General features: G+C 48.1%; 2 protein-coding genes across 7 annotated transcripts in view; both read right to left on the bottom strand.

The window, feature by feature from the left end:
* The window catches only part of SLX4 (SLX4 structure-specific endonuclease subunit), a 32867-nt gene extending 29031 nt beyond the window's left edge, over nucleotides 1–3836 (bottom strand). Inside the window, exons 1-3 of one of the 2 annotated variants that reach the window (XM_078605041.1) lie at nucleotides 3544–3836; nucleotides 1104–1608; nucleotides 155–659 (exon numbers count right to left, since the gene is read on the bottom strand). In XM_078605041.1, coding sequence (XP_078461167.1) covers nucleotides 155–659; nucleotides 1104–1593 — 995 coding nt within the window. In that variant the 5' untranslated portion in view covers nucleotides 1594–1608; nucleotides 3544–3836. The remainder of the gene's footprint in view (nucleotides 1–154; nucleotides 660–1103; nucleotides 1609–3543) is intronic. The other variant, XM_078605040.1, reaches the window with a different exon arrangement.
* A 2019-nt stretch (nucleotides 3837–5855) lies between these two features.
* On the bottom strand, nucleotides 5856–15743 carry ZCRB1 (zinc finger CCHC-type and RNA binding motif containing 1). 5 transcript variants are annotated; one of them, XM_078605033.1, is made up of 8 exons: nucleotides 14950–15743; nucleotides 13042–13145; nucleotides 11484–11512; nucleotides 10589–10700; nucleotides 10010–10117; nucleotides 9272–9387; nucleotides 8800–8872; nucleotides 5856–7750 (listed from the first exon to the last, which is right to left on the bottom strand). In XM_078605033.1, the coding sequence occupies exons 2-8, from the start codon at nucleotides 13123–13125 to the stop codon at nucleotides 7604–7606; spliced, it is 669 nt and encodes a 222-aa protein (XP_078461159.1). In that variant the 5' UTR covers nucleotides 13126–13145; nucleotides 14950–15743; the 3' UTR covers nucleotides 5856–7603. The 5 variants fall into 5 exon arrangements, with proteins under 5 accessions (XP_078461159.1, XP_078461161.1, XP_078461163.1 ...); XM_078605035.1 differs by having other exon boundaries at nucleotides 14968–15653; XM_078605037.1 differs by having other exon boundaries at nucleotides 12946–13145; nucleotides 14950–15652.
* Between the last annotated feature and the right edge of the window lie 54 nt (nucleotides 15744–15797).

Here is a 15797-nt window from a genome sequence, read left to right as displayed (position 1 = left end):
CAAAAAGGGACCCAATGCCCAAGTGGATCAGTAGCAACAAGCACACTGACCTCTAGCTCTCCCAGCTGCCCTCACAAGCCTACAAGCAACTGGCCAGTTAAGGAGGAGCACTGCTCTTGATGAACCCACACACATGGGGAGCCATCCACTCTACCTGTATTTCTGAAGATTTTCCAACACCAGGTCCTTGACGCGAGGCCTCGGCTTATCCGCGACGTCCACGCTCGTACTCGGAGCGACCGAGGCGGCAGCCGTCTTCCCCGCCGGCCACTCGGCTACAACAATCACGCCGACGCTGTCGCCATCGTCGGCCGCTCCGTGCGGCTCAGGCGGAATCGGCGCGGGCAGCGGCAGCCGAGCCTCCCCGATCGCTCCCTCGCGGGCGCCCTCGGTCGCCGACGGTGAGGCGACGATGCCGTCCTGCTTTGCGACAGAGTCCGCTCGCGACGCCTCGGCCGCCCGCAAATTTTCACCGCCGGGTTTGGGCGAGCGTTCGCCCGAGCGAGCAGCAGCAGCCGCCTCGTCGCCCGTGCCGGCTCCCAAGCCCGCGGTCGACGGCGCCTGCACCAGACGCTCGGCGGTCGCCTTCCCGGTGCCAGCGCTGTGGTCGCCCGCCGGTTGCGGACGCCGGTCATCCTGCGCGACGTCCGCGTGCCCGTCTGTGGGTTTGACGGCGACGCACTCGCTCGAATATTCGCCACGTGGCCCCACGTGGCGTTTATCTCGCTTTAGAACTGAGATTGTGACTGCCTGTGTGCTTACATTTCAAAGGTGGCAGCGTTTAATCTGCTGTAATGAAAAAAGCACTCACACAATTACAGATTATGTATAGAAGCTGGTTATAAGCACATATTATTAACACAGTTGTAATATAAGCAACATTACACTAGTAGGGGCAAGGCGGAAGGAAACTTCTAATACAAGCACACTACTTTGGAATCGAAGCACACCTGGTGTTGCTCCCAAGGGGTGTGCTTATATCCAACTTCTACTGTGTTCGAGTTTAAGAATGTGTGAATGCGAGAGGACACAACAAGTATAAGCATGGAGCTCGCTCAATCAGCTCGCACCATGCGCACACACGAGCGCGTTTGTAGATGTACCCGCAGCTGTCGCGACCCTCGCCACGTGCTCTGCACCAACGTTGCCGGTCGAGCCGCCGGGCAGGTCAGACACCTCGGCGGGGTTTCGCGCCACTCGCCGCTTCTTCGCGTCTTCGGGCTTCTGCCGGTGCTCCTCCGCTCTCCGACCACGCGCACACTCCATGTCCGGTCCGGGCTGCCCCTCGACACCCCTCGAAGACGAGCCGTCCTCCCACGCTGTCGCGCCGGCGGCTGGAGTTTTGGAAGCAGCAGCAGCAGCAGCATCGTGGCTCGCCGGCAACGCGGCGCCGCGCGTGTTGTTGCGCCGGGAGAGTTTGCGGTCCTTCCCCAGGCACTTGGGCGCAGGAGGACCGCATCGCGCGCTCGCCGAGTCGAAGTCGTCGTCTTCAGAGTCCCACCCGCACGAGCTGCTCGCGGAGAGCGCCATTCCGTTGCTCCGTCCCATCCTGCCGGGCTCACTGCTCGGGAACGTGATGGGATCTGTCATCATGGCACCCGCTCTGAGCTGGAACAAAGGCAAGAAAATGTACCCGTATAAGAGTACAAATTGTTGGGGAAAGTTCAGTTGGTGAGCATCGATTCGGGGCAGAATTGCGCACGAGCAGGGTGGTGTGGCTGGCACCGCACTAGGCCGCTTTTTATCCCCCCCCCCTCCTCCGACCAACGCCAATGTTTACACATCACTGCAGATGCAAGTTGACTAAAGGGTAGCCCGGGAACGGTTCAGATATTCACCACTGATGTTAGCCGTGGTCAGGAATCTAACTCAGGTTGCCGTGTTCGTAGTGCAGTGTGCTAAGCACTGCGCCACCATTCCACCTTGATCTAAAATGCGCCCAGCTGGTGGATTTGTGGTCAACATCATTATTCATCACACAAAATGTAATTGACATCAAAATGTATACTCACGAGTTTTATCAATGAAGCAGGTGAATGACAACGAAAATAGGCAGATATTTAGAAATTTTAAAAAAACGTGGTAACTTCTTCTCTGCTGCTCCTATTGGCTAATCCCACCATAGTTGTGCATGTACTGTATTACACATCTCCCCTGTTCACTGTGCTTACATCCACTGTACAGCAATATCTTTACATTCCCACGACTACCAAGTGATGCGCGCGTGCACACACCTCAGCCATGTCTGTCACTGCAAATGGCCATTTCAAATGTTCTTGCTTTGGTTTTCACACCTGATGACGATTGCTTGTGTTGCAATCGAAACGTCGTGATCATTTTATTGTTTTATTTTTATTATTTCCCTTCTACGTGACTTTACCGAAAGAACCAAGAATATGAATCCCTGCAGTCACGAAAGCTTTAAATATAAATTAAATATAAATGTAACACCGAGTATTGTTAATAGTGGAGTCTCCGCAAAGAGGCTTAAACTGTGACGTCGGGTGACAATCCACAGGTCACAGTACCAGTTGAAAGGGTAAAAACCTACTACTATATTTTGCCACTGGTAAAGGATGTCTCATAGTGTAAATGCTTACCCCGAGCTCTCAATACTCTGATAGTGCACTGTCTTTTGAGTTGTACGCCTTTTGGCGTCATCTGGTCCAACACCAATGGAGACTAGGCTCTAAGGAAAGCTGTCTCGGGTGTGGACCAATCAACTTCAAGGACAGTGCATATCATCATCATCATCAGAGTTGTTTCTTTTTGTTTGCATTTTGACTGCTTTTGTTGTGGTTATTGCAAACATGATGCCTTGTATAAAGGTGTCAGTTTTTGTACCAGTTGAAAGGGTAAAACCCTATTACTATATTTTGCATTTTGACTGCTTGTGTTGTGGTTATTGCAAATATGATCCCTTGTATAAAGGTGTCAGTTTTGTACCAGTTGAAAGGGTAAAAACCTATTATTATATTTTGCATTTTGACTGCTTGTGTTGTGGTTATTGCAAACATGATCCCTTGTATAAAGGTGTCAGTTTTTGTACCAGTTGAAAGGGTATACAGTACTATAGTTTATTTTATTGTTGTTATTGTTATTATTACACGTTTTTTAACCGTCTGTTGTATCCTCAAATCTTGTAACTCAATTTTAACCCACTTCCCAATGTGGCATCGACTGCAAACTTTGTATACTTATGTCATACTGATGACAATACTATATTCTCTCATAAAAATACAACATATTTATTTTTAAGCATTCTTTTTTAGATGTTATGTTTCGGCTTGGCTCCAATTGTCCACGCTCAACTCACGTTGGCTGTAATTGCCCGCGGCCCCCTTACGTTACGTGCCACTTCTTGGAGTCGTGGAGTTTTATCCATTACTAGTACGGTACACTTCATTAGAGCGTGTTTTTAATTAAGTTATACTTTAACATTACTCATTAAAAGATCTCCCCGTCGCCTCTGTGTCCAACCCAGCAGCGTCAATGGGACACAACCAGGCGGGCGTGTGGGGGTCACGGTGTGGCTGACCCTACCTCCTTTAAAGAAACGTGTGGTCGGCGTGGAAGAGTAGGCCAAGCGACCGTCCTGCAGTGGAGGCAATTGCAGGTGCTGCGCTTTCACCGTTTTGTGTGCGATCACACGGAGGTCAGCCGCGTGCGTTGCGCCGCAGAGACGAGAGGTCTTCATCCAGCGGTGGATAGATCATGGCTGGCGATGATTATTAATGATTATTGATGATTATCGATGATGAAGACGAAGCAGCAGCAGCTCGGCTAATTAATGCGGCCGGAACTCGCGTTCAAAGCAGATGTCTCATCCAATCAGCGGCGACAATACGAGCCCGGCCGGTAGAAGCCGCGTCGCCATTGGCTGAATTTATATGAATATTTTTTATAAATGTAATTTTTATTTTTGTCAACTTACGACTATTGTTGTTATTTCTTGAGCGTTTATTTAACGATTCGTGATTGCAGCATTCGAAGTGGGTTATAATATAGACAATGATCGGCATTATTCGTCTCATCAGCAATTCTATTCGGGCGATTTAAACTATTTAACTGATTTTGGAATCGATTCAAATGCATGAATTGTTATGAATCGATTCTCATTGACTGAAGTTATTAGGGATCGATTCTCCTAAATATTTTCTGCCTTTGCAACTATATCGAAGTAACTTTAAATCCCATAAGAAAATAAATAGAATTGTCCCTTGCTCTAAAATATTATAACGACATTCTACTAAGTAGAAACCCGATGCAGTCTCTCTTAAGATAGTTTTAAGCTATTATACTGGTAGGAACCTCCTGGTTACACCTGCCCACAGGGGATTATTGTGTCCGTCCGTCGTGAATCCAAAAATGGGAAGGGTAGAGCTGAGTGGAGTGGGGAGGGGCTGGGTGGGGAGGGTGGGGAGGGGCTGGGTGGGGAGGGTGGGGCTGAGTGGAGAGGGGAGGGTGGGGAGGGGCTGGGTGGGGAGGGTGGGGCTGGGAGGGGAGGGGCTGGGTGGGGAGGGTGGGGCTGGGTGGGGAGGGTGGGGCTGGGTGGGGGGTGGGGCTGGGTGGGGAGGGGCTGGTCACCCCGTGGTGCCCTTATAAAACTCAACGTTTAACCTACTCACGCCGGCTTGTGCCCGCCCTCACAGTCGGGCATATTTGCAGAATACACCACGCCGCCGTTGACCCTGGCCATTGACCGAGCAACCCAACGTTCCTACCAGCTCCCTCCGCAGGAATGTGTTATCCTCGCTCAATATAAAAAACACGTTCAAAGTTTTCGGTTTAAACTTGATGGTGTTGTTTGTTGCTGGTCGTTTGACGTTTTGGGTCCGTGCTTAACAACCGTGTTAAAAGAAGGGTCATTCAAAGCAACCACCACACACCAACACCTTAATCGAATACAGAGCCATTTGTGGCTTTCTTTTGGTGATTTCGAAAAAAATTTTGGTTTGGCCATGTTTGTTTGTTGTAGTACGGAGTTAGACTGATGGCCTTAATCTAAGTTGTCTTGTGGTTGTTGTTGTTGTTTGACTTGCATCCTACTGGCATTTTTGCACACAGCGTTGGTGTACGATGCCTTTTCTGCAATATTTTGCTGTCTTTTCTTGGATTTTCTGTTTGCACTTAGTCACATAGTCACTTTAAGATGTTTTCTTGTTCATAAATGACGTCACGCGATTTTGTACGATTTTTACACCCCCCCCCTCGTCACACGGCGTCACAAAGTCAGACCCCCCCCCCTCAAATATGACGTCACAAAGCTCTGCACCCCCCTCCCCCCAAAACCATATTTCCATTTTGAAAATAAAACATGCTTCAAATCGCTTTAAACTATTGTCATTGTAGTGCGTATTTAATGTGGCGCTGCACTCTGATGTTGTATGAGTGTTGTTATAACAATTAGTGTTGTTTAAACAATTCCATATTTATTAAAAGTTGCGCATTTTGATGTGACGTCACATTTCTCACCCCCCCCCCTCTCGTCACACATCGTCACAAATGTCTAACCCCCCCCCCTTAGATGCGTGACGTCATTTATGGACGGCCCCTCATCTGACTGCCCTTCCAGCCCGGCGCGTGTGATGGGATCAGCTCAAATGTCCAAATGGCTTGTGGAATCGCAAAGTTACGCGGATGGCAACGGTGTGAGGAGGGGACCATTGTTTGGCAGTGGATTTATCATTTTTGATCATTAAAATGTTCCTGGCGAGATCACTGTCCCGGCCTACTCAATATAAGTGAATGCCTTCTATTGAACATTGTTGATGTTTCTTCAGAAACAAATATTTTTTTTTTCTTAACGGAGAACAACGTAAATACCGTCATGGAAATTAAGCAATTAATCCAACTTTTTTACCGCTCGTTTTGTCACTTTTATTATGAAATAAGTTACATCATGTTTTATCGTAAAATTTCAATTTTCCTCCATTTCCTCAGCTGGTGCCGACACTCATCGATGCCTTAATCCCATCTCGACTTCGATGATTGCATTTCCTCTGCAGCCTCCAAAATTCCCTCCTCTCTAAACTCCGTATCTAAAATGCCACTGCAAAACGTTTTAACCCCACCAATGAACGAGACCATATCTATCATGCTCCGCTCACATTCCATCAAATCCTGGAACCATGTTCAGAATTGCATTTTTGAAGATCCCCCATGCATTTATCCGTTACCTAATAATAATTTAGGTGTACCAGGTCATGCTTGCAAATAAGACTATCTTTGTCTCTCGAGTTCCCACCTGGTTAAAGAACATTTATTTTAAGCTAATTACCTCTGCCTTCTCATCCCACTCTACTCCCCTCAACGCACACGCTGCTTCAGTAATAAACGCATTCGGTCGAATTTCCCGGTCAACGTTCACTCAGTGGGAGGTTGCTCGTTTTCTTTTAATGTCCCCATAGTCTGGAACTCCCTTGCCACCAGCAATCTGTACTGGAGACTCCTTGCACCTATTCAAGACCTTTCTTTTTTTCCTTTGACTTCCACTCTCCATAATTCAATATGCCCTCTGCGAGAAACAGTGCAAGATGAATAAAAAAACATTCACGGTCTAATGTTTGTTCCACATTTTTTTTACATTCGTAAAAATATATATACACACACATTTATTTACAGATGTTTGCCTCTTCAGCCAATTTCACAAAATATTTAGTTACATTTGAATGACAAAACTTCTATTACAATTGTTGCGTTCCTGAAAAAGTAAGTTTAAATGATCTCGTGAATGGCGATACGCCACGGTGCCACGAACAGGGAAAAAAAGAGTCTGGCATGTGTTCGCACAGCGTCCGGTGAGCTGCACACAGCTCAGGCAATCCACTCGCCAACAACCAAGGTCGCATTTGGATGCTCATACCCACAAGCATGCAGAGAAGAGTCCAATACAGTAAAACCTTGGATTGCGAGCATAATTCGTTCCGGAAACGTGTTTGTAATCCAAAGCACTCGTATATCAGTTGTGATCACGTGACGCTCGGCAGACAAAGCGTATACTGTACGTACTACTCGTATTGCAAGACCTCGCTCCGTTTATCAAATTATTATTTATTTAAAAAATTTGCTCGTCTTGCAAAACACTCGCAGACCAAGTTACTCGCAATCCAAGGTTTTACTGTATCTCTCGCCACTAGAGGTCCGATACTGCTATTGGTGTTCCAAGTCACTTGCAAATAAAACTTTATCTTGGTCTCTTCGAGTTCTCACCCTGCTTAAACAAAATAAACTTGAAACAAATGTGAAATCTTGCAGCGAGTGGCAAAAAGCAAACGCTTGCATACGGAACCCAGTGTTCATATGGGAACTTCTGGCGTGATTCAAAATACCGCTGCTCTGCAAAACACTGCTACCTCCAAGAAAAATTTGTTTTTGGGCTCAAGGGGAAGAGTAATGGGTGTATTTATTATGGGTGCACCACAACTATGTATGGGAGAAGCGAGATAAATGGGGTTGGGGTTAACGATAGGGCTATTCAATTTTTTCCAGCACTACGCTGCAGATCAGCGCCATTCCAGGCTACACTACCGCCCCGTCTTGGTGAACGACGCACAAGGGACGCTGGGCCCCGTCGTCTGCCAGTGAGAGAGGTCAGCGGGCGTCAATCGCTGAGCTCCTCCTCGTCGCTGAAGTAGTGGCTCTGCTTGATGCGGTGCCGCGTGCCGTCGGCGTCCGAGGTCCCGGGCTGGCCATCCCCACCGTTACCACCGCCACCGAAATGGCGCCGTTCCTCCTCCACACGCGCGTGCTGCGGAACACAACGCGTCGCCCAGCACAAAGCGCAACGAGCAAAGCAAACAATACATCCATTTCGATTTAAAGCTTTCGTGACTGCAGGGATTCATCTTCATGGTTCTTTCGGTAAAGTCACGTAGAAGGGAAGTAATCAAATAATAAAAATAAAACATAATTAAATACAATTCTCACGACGTTTCGGCCACAACGCAAGCAGCCGTCATCAGGTGAAGACGGCTGCTTGCGTTTCTTCACCTGAGGACGGCTGCTTGCGTTGTGGCCGAAACGTGGTGATAATTATTTTATTATGCTTTATTTTTATTATTTTATTATTTCCATTCTACGTGACTTTACCGAAAGAACCAAGAAGATGAATACATCCATTATAAATTAATAGACACGGTTTTTTACCGCACCTTGTTCGGTGTGATGTCCCAGATCGTGTCGGACAACACGCCAACCAACACGCGGTACAACTCGAAAACCCATCGGACAACAATACAGCACAAACAGGAGCAAGACACGCACACATTGCTATACATGCACTGCGCATGTTTAATATGCATGGTTGGTATTTTGCTGTTAAGGCTCATTAGCCGACTGTTGAATGTGTTTATACCAAAAGGGTCTTTTACCTCCACAGTGATGTACCTGCACGGCCCTTGATTAGTCCACTGCTGAAGGCCTCCCCCCCATGCCATGCAGGTCGTGGGGGTTGTTTAAAACTAAAATATTTAAACATTTTTTTATTTTACTAGGTAGGGCCCCGCTGAGCCATATGGCCGGTTTTCAGAAGCGACCTGGCCACAAATGAAACCCCAATTAAGTGCCTAATCACGTGGAAATTTATAGCAGCCAAAAACTCTGAACGCATACCTCACCCCTGCTGGTCCGTGTGTGTGTGAGCATCTGCACTACCCTCTGATGCTCAAAATGTAATTTTACAATATCCATCACAAATTACCATGGGGCGGGGTCTGTGTAAACCGAAGCTAAATTGATATGCAGACTCGTTTAGTGGTGTACTGTCGACCAGTCCGAGACTCGGCTGCTTCAAGGCACCTGGAAAGCGATGGCTTGGCTCAAGCTGTCCAGAGCCGGGTCCTCCCCTTCTTCTTCACTCCCAGACACGTTCCTGGGCAACACGCGTGCACCAAACAGCGGCCATCAATCAACAATTCCTGCTCGGCGATGGTGCGGGAGTGTAGCGCGCAGTTTGTGAACGCCGATGCAAGACACGGACAAGCATTAGCGGTGATGGGTAAAGGCTATTATTTTGGCACAGTCACTTTTAATGAAATTCGCGGCTGAGGTGTGGGGAAAATTTTTATATATAATTCATGAGCTGTTTTTTTGTTATTACAAAAAAAAGTAACAATTTCAAAGAAAAACAAAAAATACTTTAACGAAGTACCAGCCCTATGTTAATCTAATTCATTTTTAAAGACATTTATAAAAGCTCGTAGACTTCATTAAATTTCCCTGACCATCTTGACCCCTATGCCAAACCGTAGCCCAAGCAAGAGGTCATTACGTCTCCTGTTCTTGTGTAGCATCTAGCTTCTTTTTCTTCTTCTTTTCTTTCTTTTTTGGTGGATCCCTCTCCCCAAGAACATTCTTGGGACAAATGTAGCTGAGGTGGCCATCCTCCTAAGAGCCAAGGGGCACACGTGCACACACACACACAGAATCCAACACGAAACCATCAGCAGGAGAATGGAACGATGCCAATCTCATCTCCAAGTGTTGATAAAATTTCACTCTTGCAACATTCAACAGAGGAGCAGAGACGACGCTACTGTTGGTTTGAATGGTGTCTAAGGTGGATGCCCTCTCTCACAGTGAAAGAACGGAAGGTGCATCATACAGCTGAAAGGCCAATTGTCAGTAGACAGATCATTCCAAGGATGTACACATATACTCGTGTAGTGTCATCATACATCAACAAACACAGACACGTTTGCCCCTTTTACGCGCGCGTGGGGTAGGAGTACTTGCCCCACACTCGTAGCAGCGAGACTTGTCCGTGTGTCCGTGTGCAACATTCAACAGACGAGCAGAGACTACGCTATTGTTGGTTTGAATGTTGTCAAAGGTGGATGCCCTTTCTCACAGCGAAAGAACGGAAGGTGCATCATACAGCTGAAAGGCCAAATGTCAGTAGACAGATCATTCCAAGGATGTACACATATACTCGTGTAGTGTCATCATACATCAACAAACGCAAGACACGTTTGCTCCTTGTACGCGCGCGTGGGGTAGGAGTACTTGCCCCGCACTCGTAGCAGCGAGACTTGTCCATGTACGTGCGGCGGCGGATGAACTCCGATGCGCGACCGTTGTCCACGGCGATGCTTGCCTTCAGCGTCCGACCGAACAGCTGCACACACCGAGAGAGACGTCCACAGTGAGACGGGGGAAAAATCTAGGCGAGGTTGGGCGCGCATTCATTAAACACTCGTATTTTGGAAGCTATTTAACATTTTAAACATCTTTGCCTGGCGAGACGTGATATGACGAGCACGACATCGACACGTCTGAATGACGCTGTCTTTCTGACAGACCTTCAGACGCTGTCTTTCCGACAGACCTGTTCTGCACCTGAGGACGGCTGCTTGCGTTGTGGCCGAAACGTCGTGAGAATTGTATTTTATTATGTTTTATTTTTATCATTTTATTATTTCCCTTCTACGTGACTTTACCGGAAGAACCAAGAAGATGAATCCCTGCAGTCACGAAACCTTTAAATCGAAATCGACACGTTGTCTCAAATTCTCGGGCTCAGAGCAAGGAAATCCAAACACAGGGGAAACTCTTGCAAGTATCGTGGACGTGCGAACGTGGCGCTTACCTCCTTGTTGTTGACTTTGCGCACGCAGTTTTGCGCCGACTCGCGGTCCAGGAAGAGCACGAAGGCCACGCCCTTGCTGCGGCGCGTCTCCCGGTCACGCACGACGGTCACCCTGCAGGAGACGCGCAGGGGAATTTAGGCTGGCTATCGAACAAAGACAGTCGCTGCATCGTGCGCGTTCGGATGCGCTGCTGTGGCCGTGTGGAACACTTTTCCTTCCGATATTAGGAAGCCACTGAAGTTGTGCACTTTTAAATCTAGATTGAAAACTAATTTCTTTAGAACTACTTTTTTTGTATCGTTTCTTGTCCTTCCTCCGCACCTCCGATGAGCACGGTTGGCTACGTACGGTGCAAAAGAAGTTCTACACGTACAAAGGATGCCCGTATAATGCACGAATCACATAAAGCACAAAAAACACTAAATTATACCGGTTTCCTAATTTCCCCCGTGCCTCTGTCCACCCAGGAGTCTAAAAGGGCACACCGGTTATTCGATTGGCAGGTCGTGTTTCGTGGGGCAAAGTCTGGGCACTCCGGCTTCTTCCAAGACACCGGGCTCGTGTTGAAAATGTCAGCCAGTCTCTCTAGAGCTCCCTCGAGTGTAGTCCCTTCCAGCAGCAGTGGCGTGAGCAAGCAATGTGAACGGTCAGTGTGCAATTTGATCAAACTTATTTAAGCGAATGATAGATGACATTGACAACTTGTGTATTACACATTGATAAAACACGTTTAAGCCCATACAGCATTTGGGGAAACCATGTAAATACAATAGAAGTAAACTATTATTTGCTCGGGTTGGATTAAAATATATACAATAAGTATGTGTGCTGATCACTGTGCCACCCAGTCACTACGTTACGTCTGCCAGATTCATGAATGCATAATTTGCTTACCTAACAACCTTACCATGCTTTTCCATGATCTGAAACACAAGATAAAACACAGCTCTTTAGAACACTTGGTCAATTATGATGAAAATATACCTCGGCTTCATCTCAATGTCAACCGGCATTTATGTGATTTCCAGATCAGCTTCAATAAATAGCGTTGCTGAAACGTTTAACTGAAAATGTTATGTGATTTTGACATAAAACTTTGGTGACTGCAGGAATTCATATTGATGAAGACCGCTTGTGTTGCGATCGAAACGTCGTGGGTTTTTTGCTTTATCATTTTAAATTTATTATTTGCATTTAAAATTTTTCTTTTTCTTTTATTTGATCAGTTTTTTTTATTTTATTTTCTATCTACGTGACTTTCCGAAATAACCCATAATATTTCGATTTAAAGCTTTCGTGACTGCAGGGATTCAACTTCTTGGTTCTTTCGGTAAAGTCACGTAGAAGGGAAATAATAAAATAATAATAATAAAACATAATAAAATACAATTCTCACGACGTCTGTCGGAAAGACAGCGTCATTTCAGACGCTGTCTTTCCGACAGACCTGTTCTTCACCTGAGGATGACTGCTTGCGTTGTGGCCGAAACGTCCTGAGAATTGTATTTTATTATATTTTATTTTTATTCTTTTATTATTTCCCTTCTACGTGACTTTACCGAAAGAACCAAGAAAACCAATAACATGTTATAATGTGACTTTCTCAATCATAACGTCTCCAACCACAGTCGCCCGCTCTCCTGCCACAAAAACTTCCCCACTGTTTGACAAAGAGAAAGTGCACATAGGAAGGAGGAAAGACATCGTACAAGCAGCAGTACACAAATTGGTACAACCCGAGGAGCAACACCCTTATGGTACCAATTAGTTTACAGGTTTTCGCGGCCGTGCTGTTTCGCTCTCGGAAGAAACAAAAAAACACATCACAGATGACTTTATTTATACGGATAATAAACAAAATGGCCTGGAGTTACAAGGATTGTCACCTCCACTGTTATGACCTTTACAAAAAAAAAAAATCCACATTTTCGCCACAGGCAGGCAGTGCCAATTTCTGGCAAACGAAATATCTGCTGAACCCACGGGAAAAAAGTGAGACAAAAGTGACGAAGAAAATAGACCGAGGTTCCGGTTTTTCACTACACGGATGGAGTGAGGCGCTGTAAAAATCAGAAGTATAAAACGAATGTAGAGGTCGGTTTAAAGTGGAATGGTACATGGCACACTAGCCAACGAAACACCAGCTCTACTCCTATTCCAAGACAACCAGCCTGGAGTAATATCCCTATCCTTAATTATTACCAGACTAGCCAATCGGACAAAAGCCCTACTCCTAACCACACTGGCACACCGAACGGTAGCCTCACCTTGAGCTAAACCAAGGAAAACAGCCCCTTGCACGATCCCCATCCTCGATTATAACCAGACTAGCCAACCGAACAATATCCCTACCTACCTCGAACTCTAGCTTCAGTGTTCCCCGGCTCCCTGTTCACTTCGTGTTCACCCGTCACGTGCAGGTGGCGAGAGTGCGTGACAGGGTGCCATGCACCTTGTGCAGGTCGCTGTTGGTGAGGGAGAAGGGCAGGTTGGACACGTAGACCGTGCTCCGGCTGGGAGCCAGACCCCCGCTCATGACGAGCTCTTCGCAGCAGCCTAGGATCAGCAGGGGGGGGGGTTGGGGGGGGGGTCATCTGCGCATTCATCGCAGCAAATCTCAACGAGCAACCTCACGGCTCTGAGCAGAACCGGCCCTAGACCTTTGGGGGCCCTAAGCAAAATTTGGTTGGAGGCCCCTTTGATGTATGATTTTTTTCACCCACGAGCTAGCAGTGACTCTAGGGGGCCCTCTGCTGGCCACGGGGCCCTTTGCAATTGCAAGGGTCGCTTAGTGGCTGGGCCGGCTCTGGCTCTGAGCCACCATGAACGAAAGGCCCTTGAGACACAATTAACACTGAAACGCAGAGGCCACGGCTCAGATCGGTGTTCTTCGTTGCAAGGTCCATGGGCCACTGGCAGGCCCTGGGTGGCCTTTAGTGCGGCCCCCGACATTACACAAATGTGAAAACACTCCATCATCATGCGGTCAAACCCCTAATGGTTTCATATGTGTGGTGGTCCTCAAACTCATGTCTTTTCGGCGAAAGTGCCCCCCCCCCCTCTGAAAATTAGTGAAGAACACTGAGTCAGAGCATAATTTGGTACCACATAAGTACTACAAAAACATGTATATTGGTCATAAAAGTTAATTATTTGACAATCCACTCATTTGAAATGTGTATGACATAACACACTATTGTTGACCACATTTAAAATTGGAATCCACAAGTGGAATATCTAGTCCTGGCACGTGGACTAACACGGAGTTTGTATTTACACTTGTTTACTCTGGATAGCCTCACTCACGGAGTCTCAAGGCCGAAGGGTCCTGTCAAGTTTTTGCAGTCGGGGGCAATGCTTGCTATGAATATTCCAAGTCAGTGATATGCAGGTAAATCTTTCAAAATTGGACTGTGGTGCCAGCATGTATGTACGGTTATACTGGTAGGAACGAAGTGGACCAGACCACCAATAGATTATATCGTCCGTCCGTCCGTCCGTGTATCAACATCGACCCCTACTGCAAACACTTGGCAGGACCCTACAAAAACCTTTTGACTCAGTGGGGCTTTCCTGGCTTAACAAGTGTAATAATACATTATGTTTATATTCTTTGGTTATTCGTTCCTACCAGCCCACCCCGCAGGGTCCTGTTTACACGCGCAGAAATAACCAGCATCTTTAGGCACGAGAGTGGAGCACAAAGATCTTGAGACACAACAGCGGACCACAAGGAGTTCTATTGCCGGTCACAGCCGCCACCACCAACAAACACCAACACCACCAGCGGCGATTATCTGAAACGGGGCCTCCTCCCCTAGGTCGACTCAGCCTCACATTAATACCTGGCGCGCGGTGCGTAAAGATCGCCACGAGGGAGACAAAGGTGGCCCTGAGCGTGGTGGTGGCCACCCACCCCACCCACAACCTCGTGCGCTGGTCCGGCCTACCGCTCGCCAGCACCACTTGCCCCCAGAGACAGTCTGCTAGAGGCTACACGGGGTGGTGGTGGTGGAGCGGTGGTCGTGGTGCGGTGGTGGTCGTGGTGCGGTGGTGGTGCGGTGGTGGTGCGGTGGTGGTCGTGGTGCGGTGGTGGTAGTGGACCCCAGGGGAAGGGACCCCGGGACTCTGTGTGGTCGGCAAACCTGCGACTCTTTAAATCACCGCTTCGTGACGTTCCTCACATGCACTGAACGCGCCTCTTGTGTATTGTTATTTATTGTTGTGTAATGTTGTGTATTGTTGTGTAATGTTGTGTAATGTTGTTTATTGTTGCAGACCCATGGGCCTAGACGCCAGAGGTTCCCCGTCCCCCGTTCCAGTCCTCTCGGCCCACCACCGCACCACCACCGCGTCTTACCGCGTTCAATCTCCTTACTTCCTCAGCGTTCCACGCCGCACGCGCCAGATGATTGTTCAACTCGCGTTGCGTCCCGCGCGCTCAGCAGTGAAGTCGTTCGTAGATAAAGAGGCCGATTCGAATAATAATCCGATGGGAGATATCTGTGTGGGCACACGTGTGTGTGTGTGTCCCACCACCACCACACCACCACCACCACCCAGGGTACGTCTCGGGTGCAGTGTTATTTGAGGAAGGTTGTCGAGAAGTTTGTGAAGGACGTTGCAGTTGGAGGCAGCCGACCCCTCCAGCAACAACAACAACAACGGCGGCGACGGGCGGAGGAGCGACGCTGCTCACAACAACGAGCGGAGCGCCCCGGGTGTCTAAAGCACGGCAAGTTGGCACAGTAGGGGGCACTGGTGGTGCATCGGCCACTCATCTCGAGCCAGCCGTCGACCCCATGGCACCTGCTGGGTCTGCCCCGTGGCCTCCTTGTCAGCGGCGGGCGTTCGGCACTTCGCGTGGCACTTAGCGTGCACCTAGCCTGGCACAAGCGCCGTGGTGACGACCCCGCAACTTAGTTCGCGAACGGCGGCTGCTGTTGTCGGTGACGTTCTAATGCCAAGTGACGTCATGTCACCTCAATGATGTAACATTCGATGATGTCACACAAAGCTCGCGACAGACAACCAAAACATCGGACGCACGATGACGTCCCGCCTGCTGTGACGTCACACGCCTCGTGACCGACACGGCGCGTGTGTGGTGACGCAACACGCCGAGCCGCAATCGTTATGCCGAAAGCTTCCGGGAACCACCGGAAGAACGCCGTCGTGACGTCATAAGCCGTGAGTTGACGAATGACG

This window comes from Lampetra planeri, chromosome 23 (genome assembly GCF_965212315.1).
Source record: "Lampetra planeri chromosome 23, kcLamPlan1.2.h2, whole genome shotgun sequence".
Taxonomy (NCBI): domain Eukaryota; kingdom Metazoa; phylum Chordata; class Hyperoartia; order Petromyzontiformes; family Petromyzontidae; genus Lampetra; species Lampetra planeri.
Note: the sequence above shows the minus strand (reverse complement) of the source record. Positions and strands in the feature narration are given on the sequence as shown.

Coding starts and splice junctions, on each gene's coding strand:
- ZCRB1 (XM_078605033.1), bottom strand. CDS start 13,125: ATGAGCGGGGGTCTGGCTCCCAGCCGGAGCACGGTCTACGTGTCCAAC. Junction 11,513..13,041: donor CCAACAGCGACCTGCACAAG/GTGCATGGCACC, acceptor CTTGTGTTTCAG/ATCATGGAAAAGCATGGTAA. Junction 10,118..10,588: donor GCAAAGTCAACAACAAGGAG/GTAAGCGCCACG, acceptor CGGTGTGTGCAG/CTGTTCGGTCGGACGCTGAA.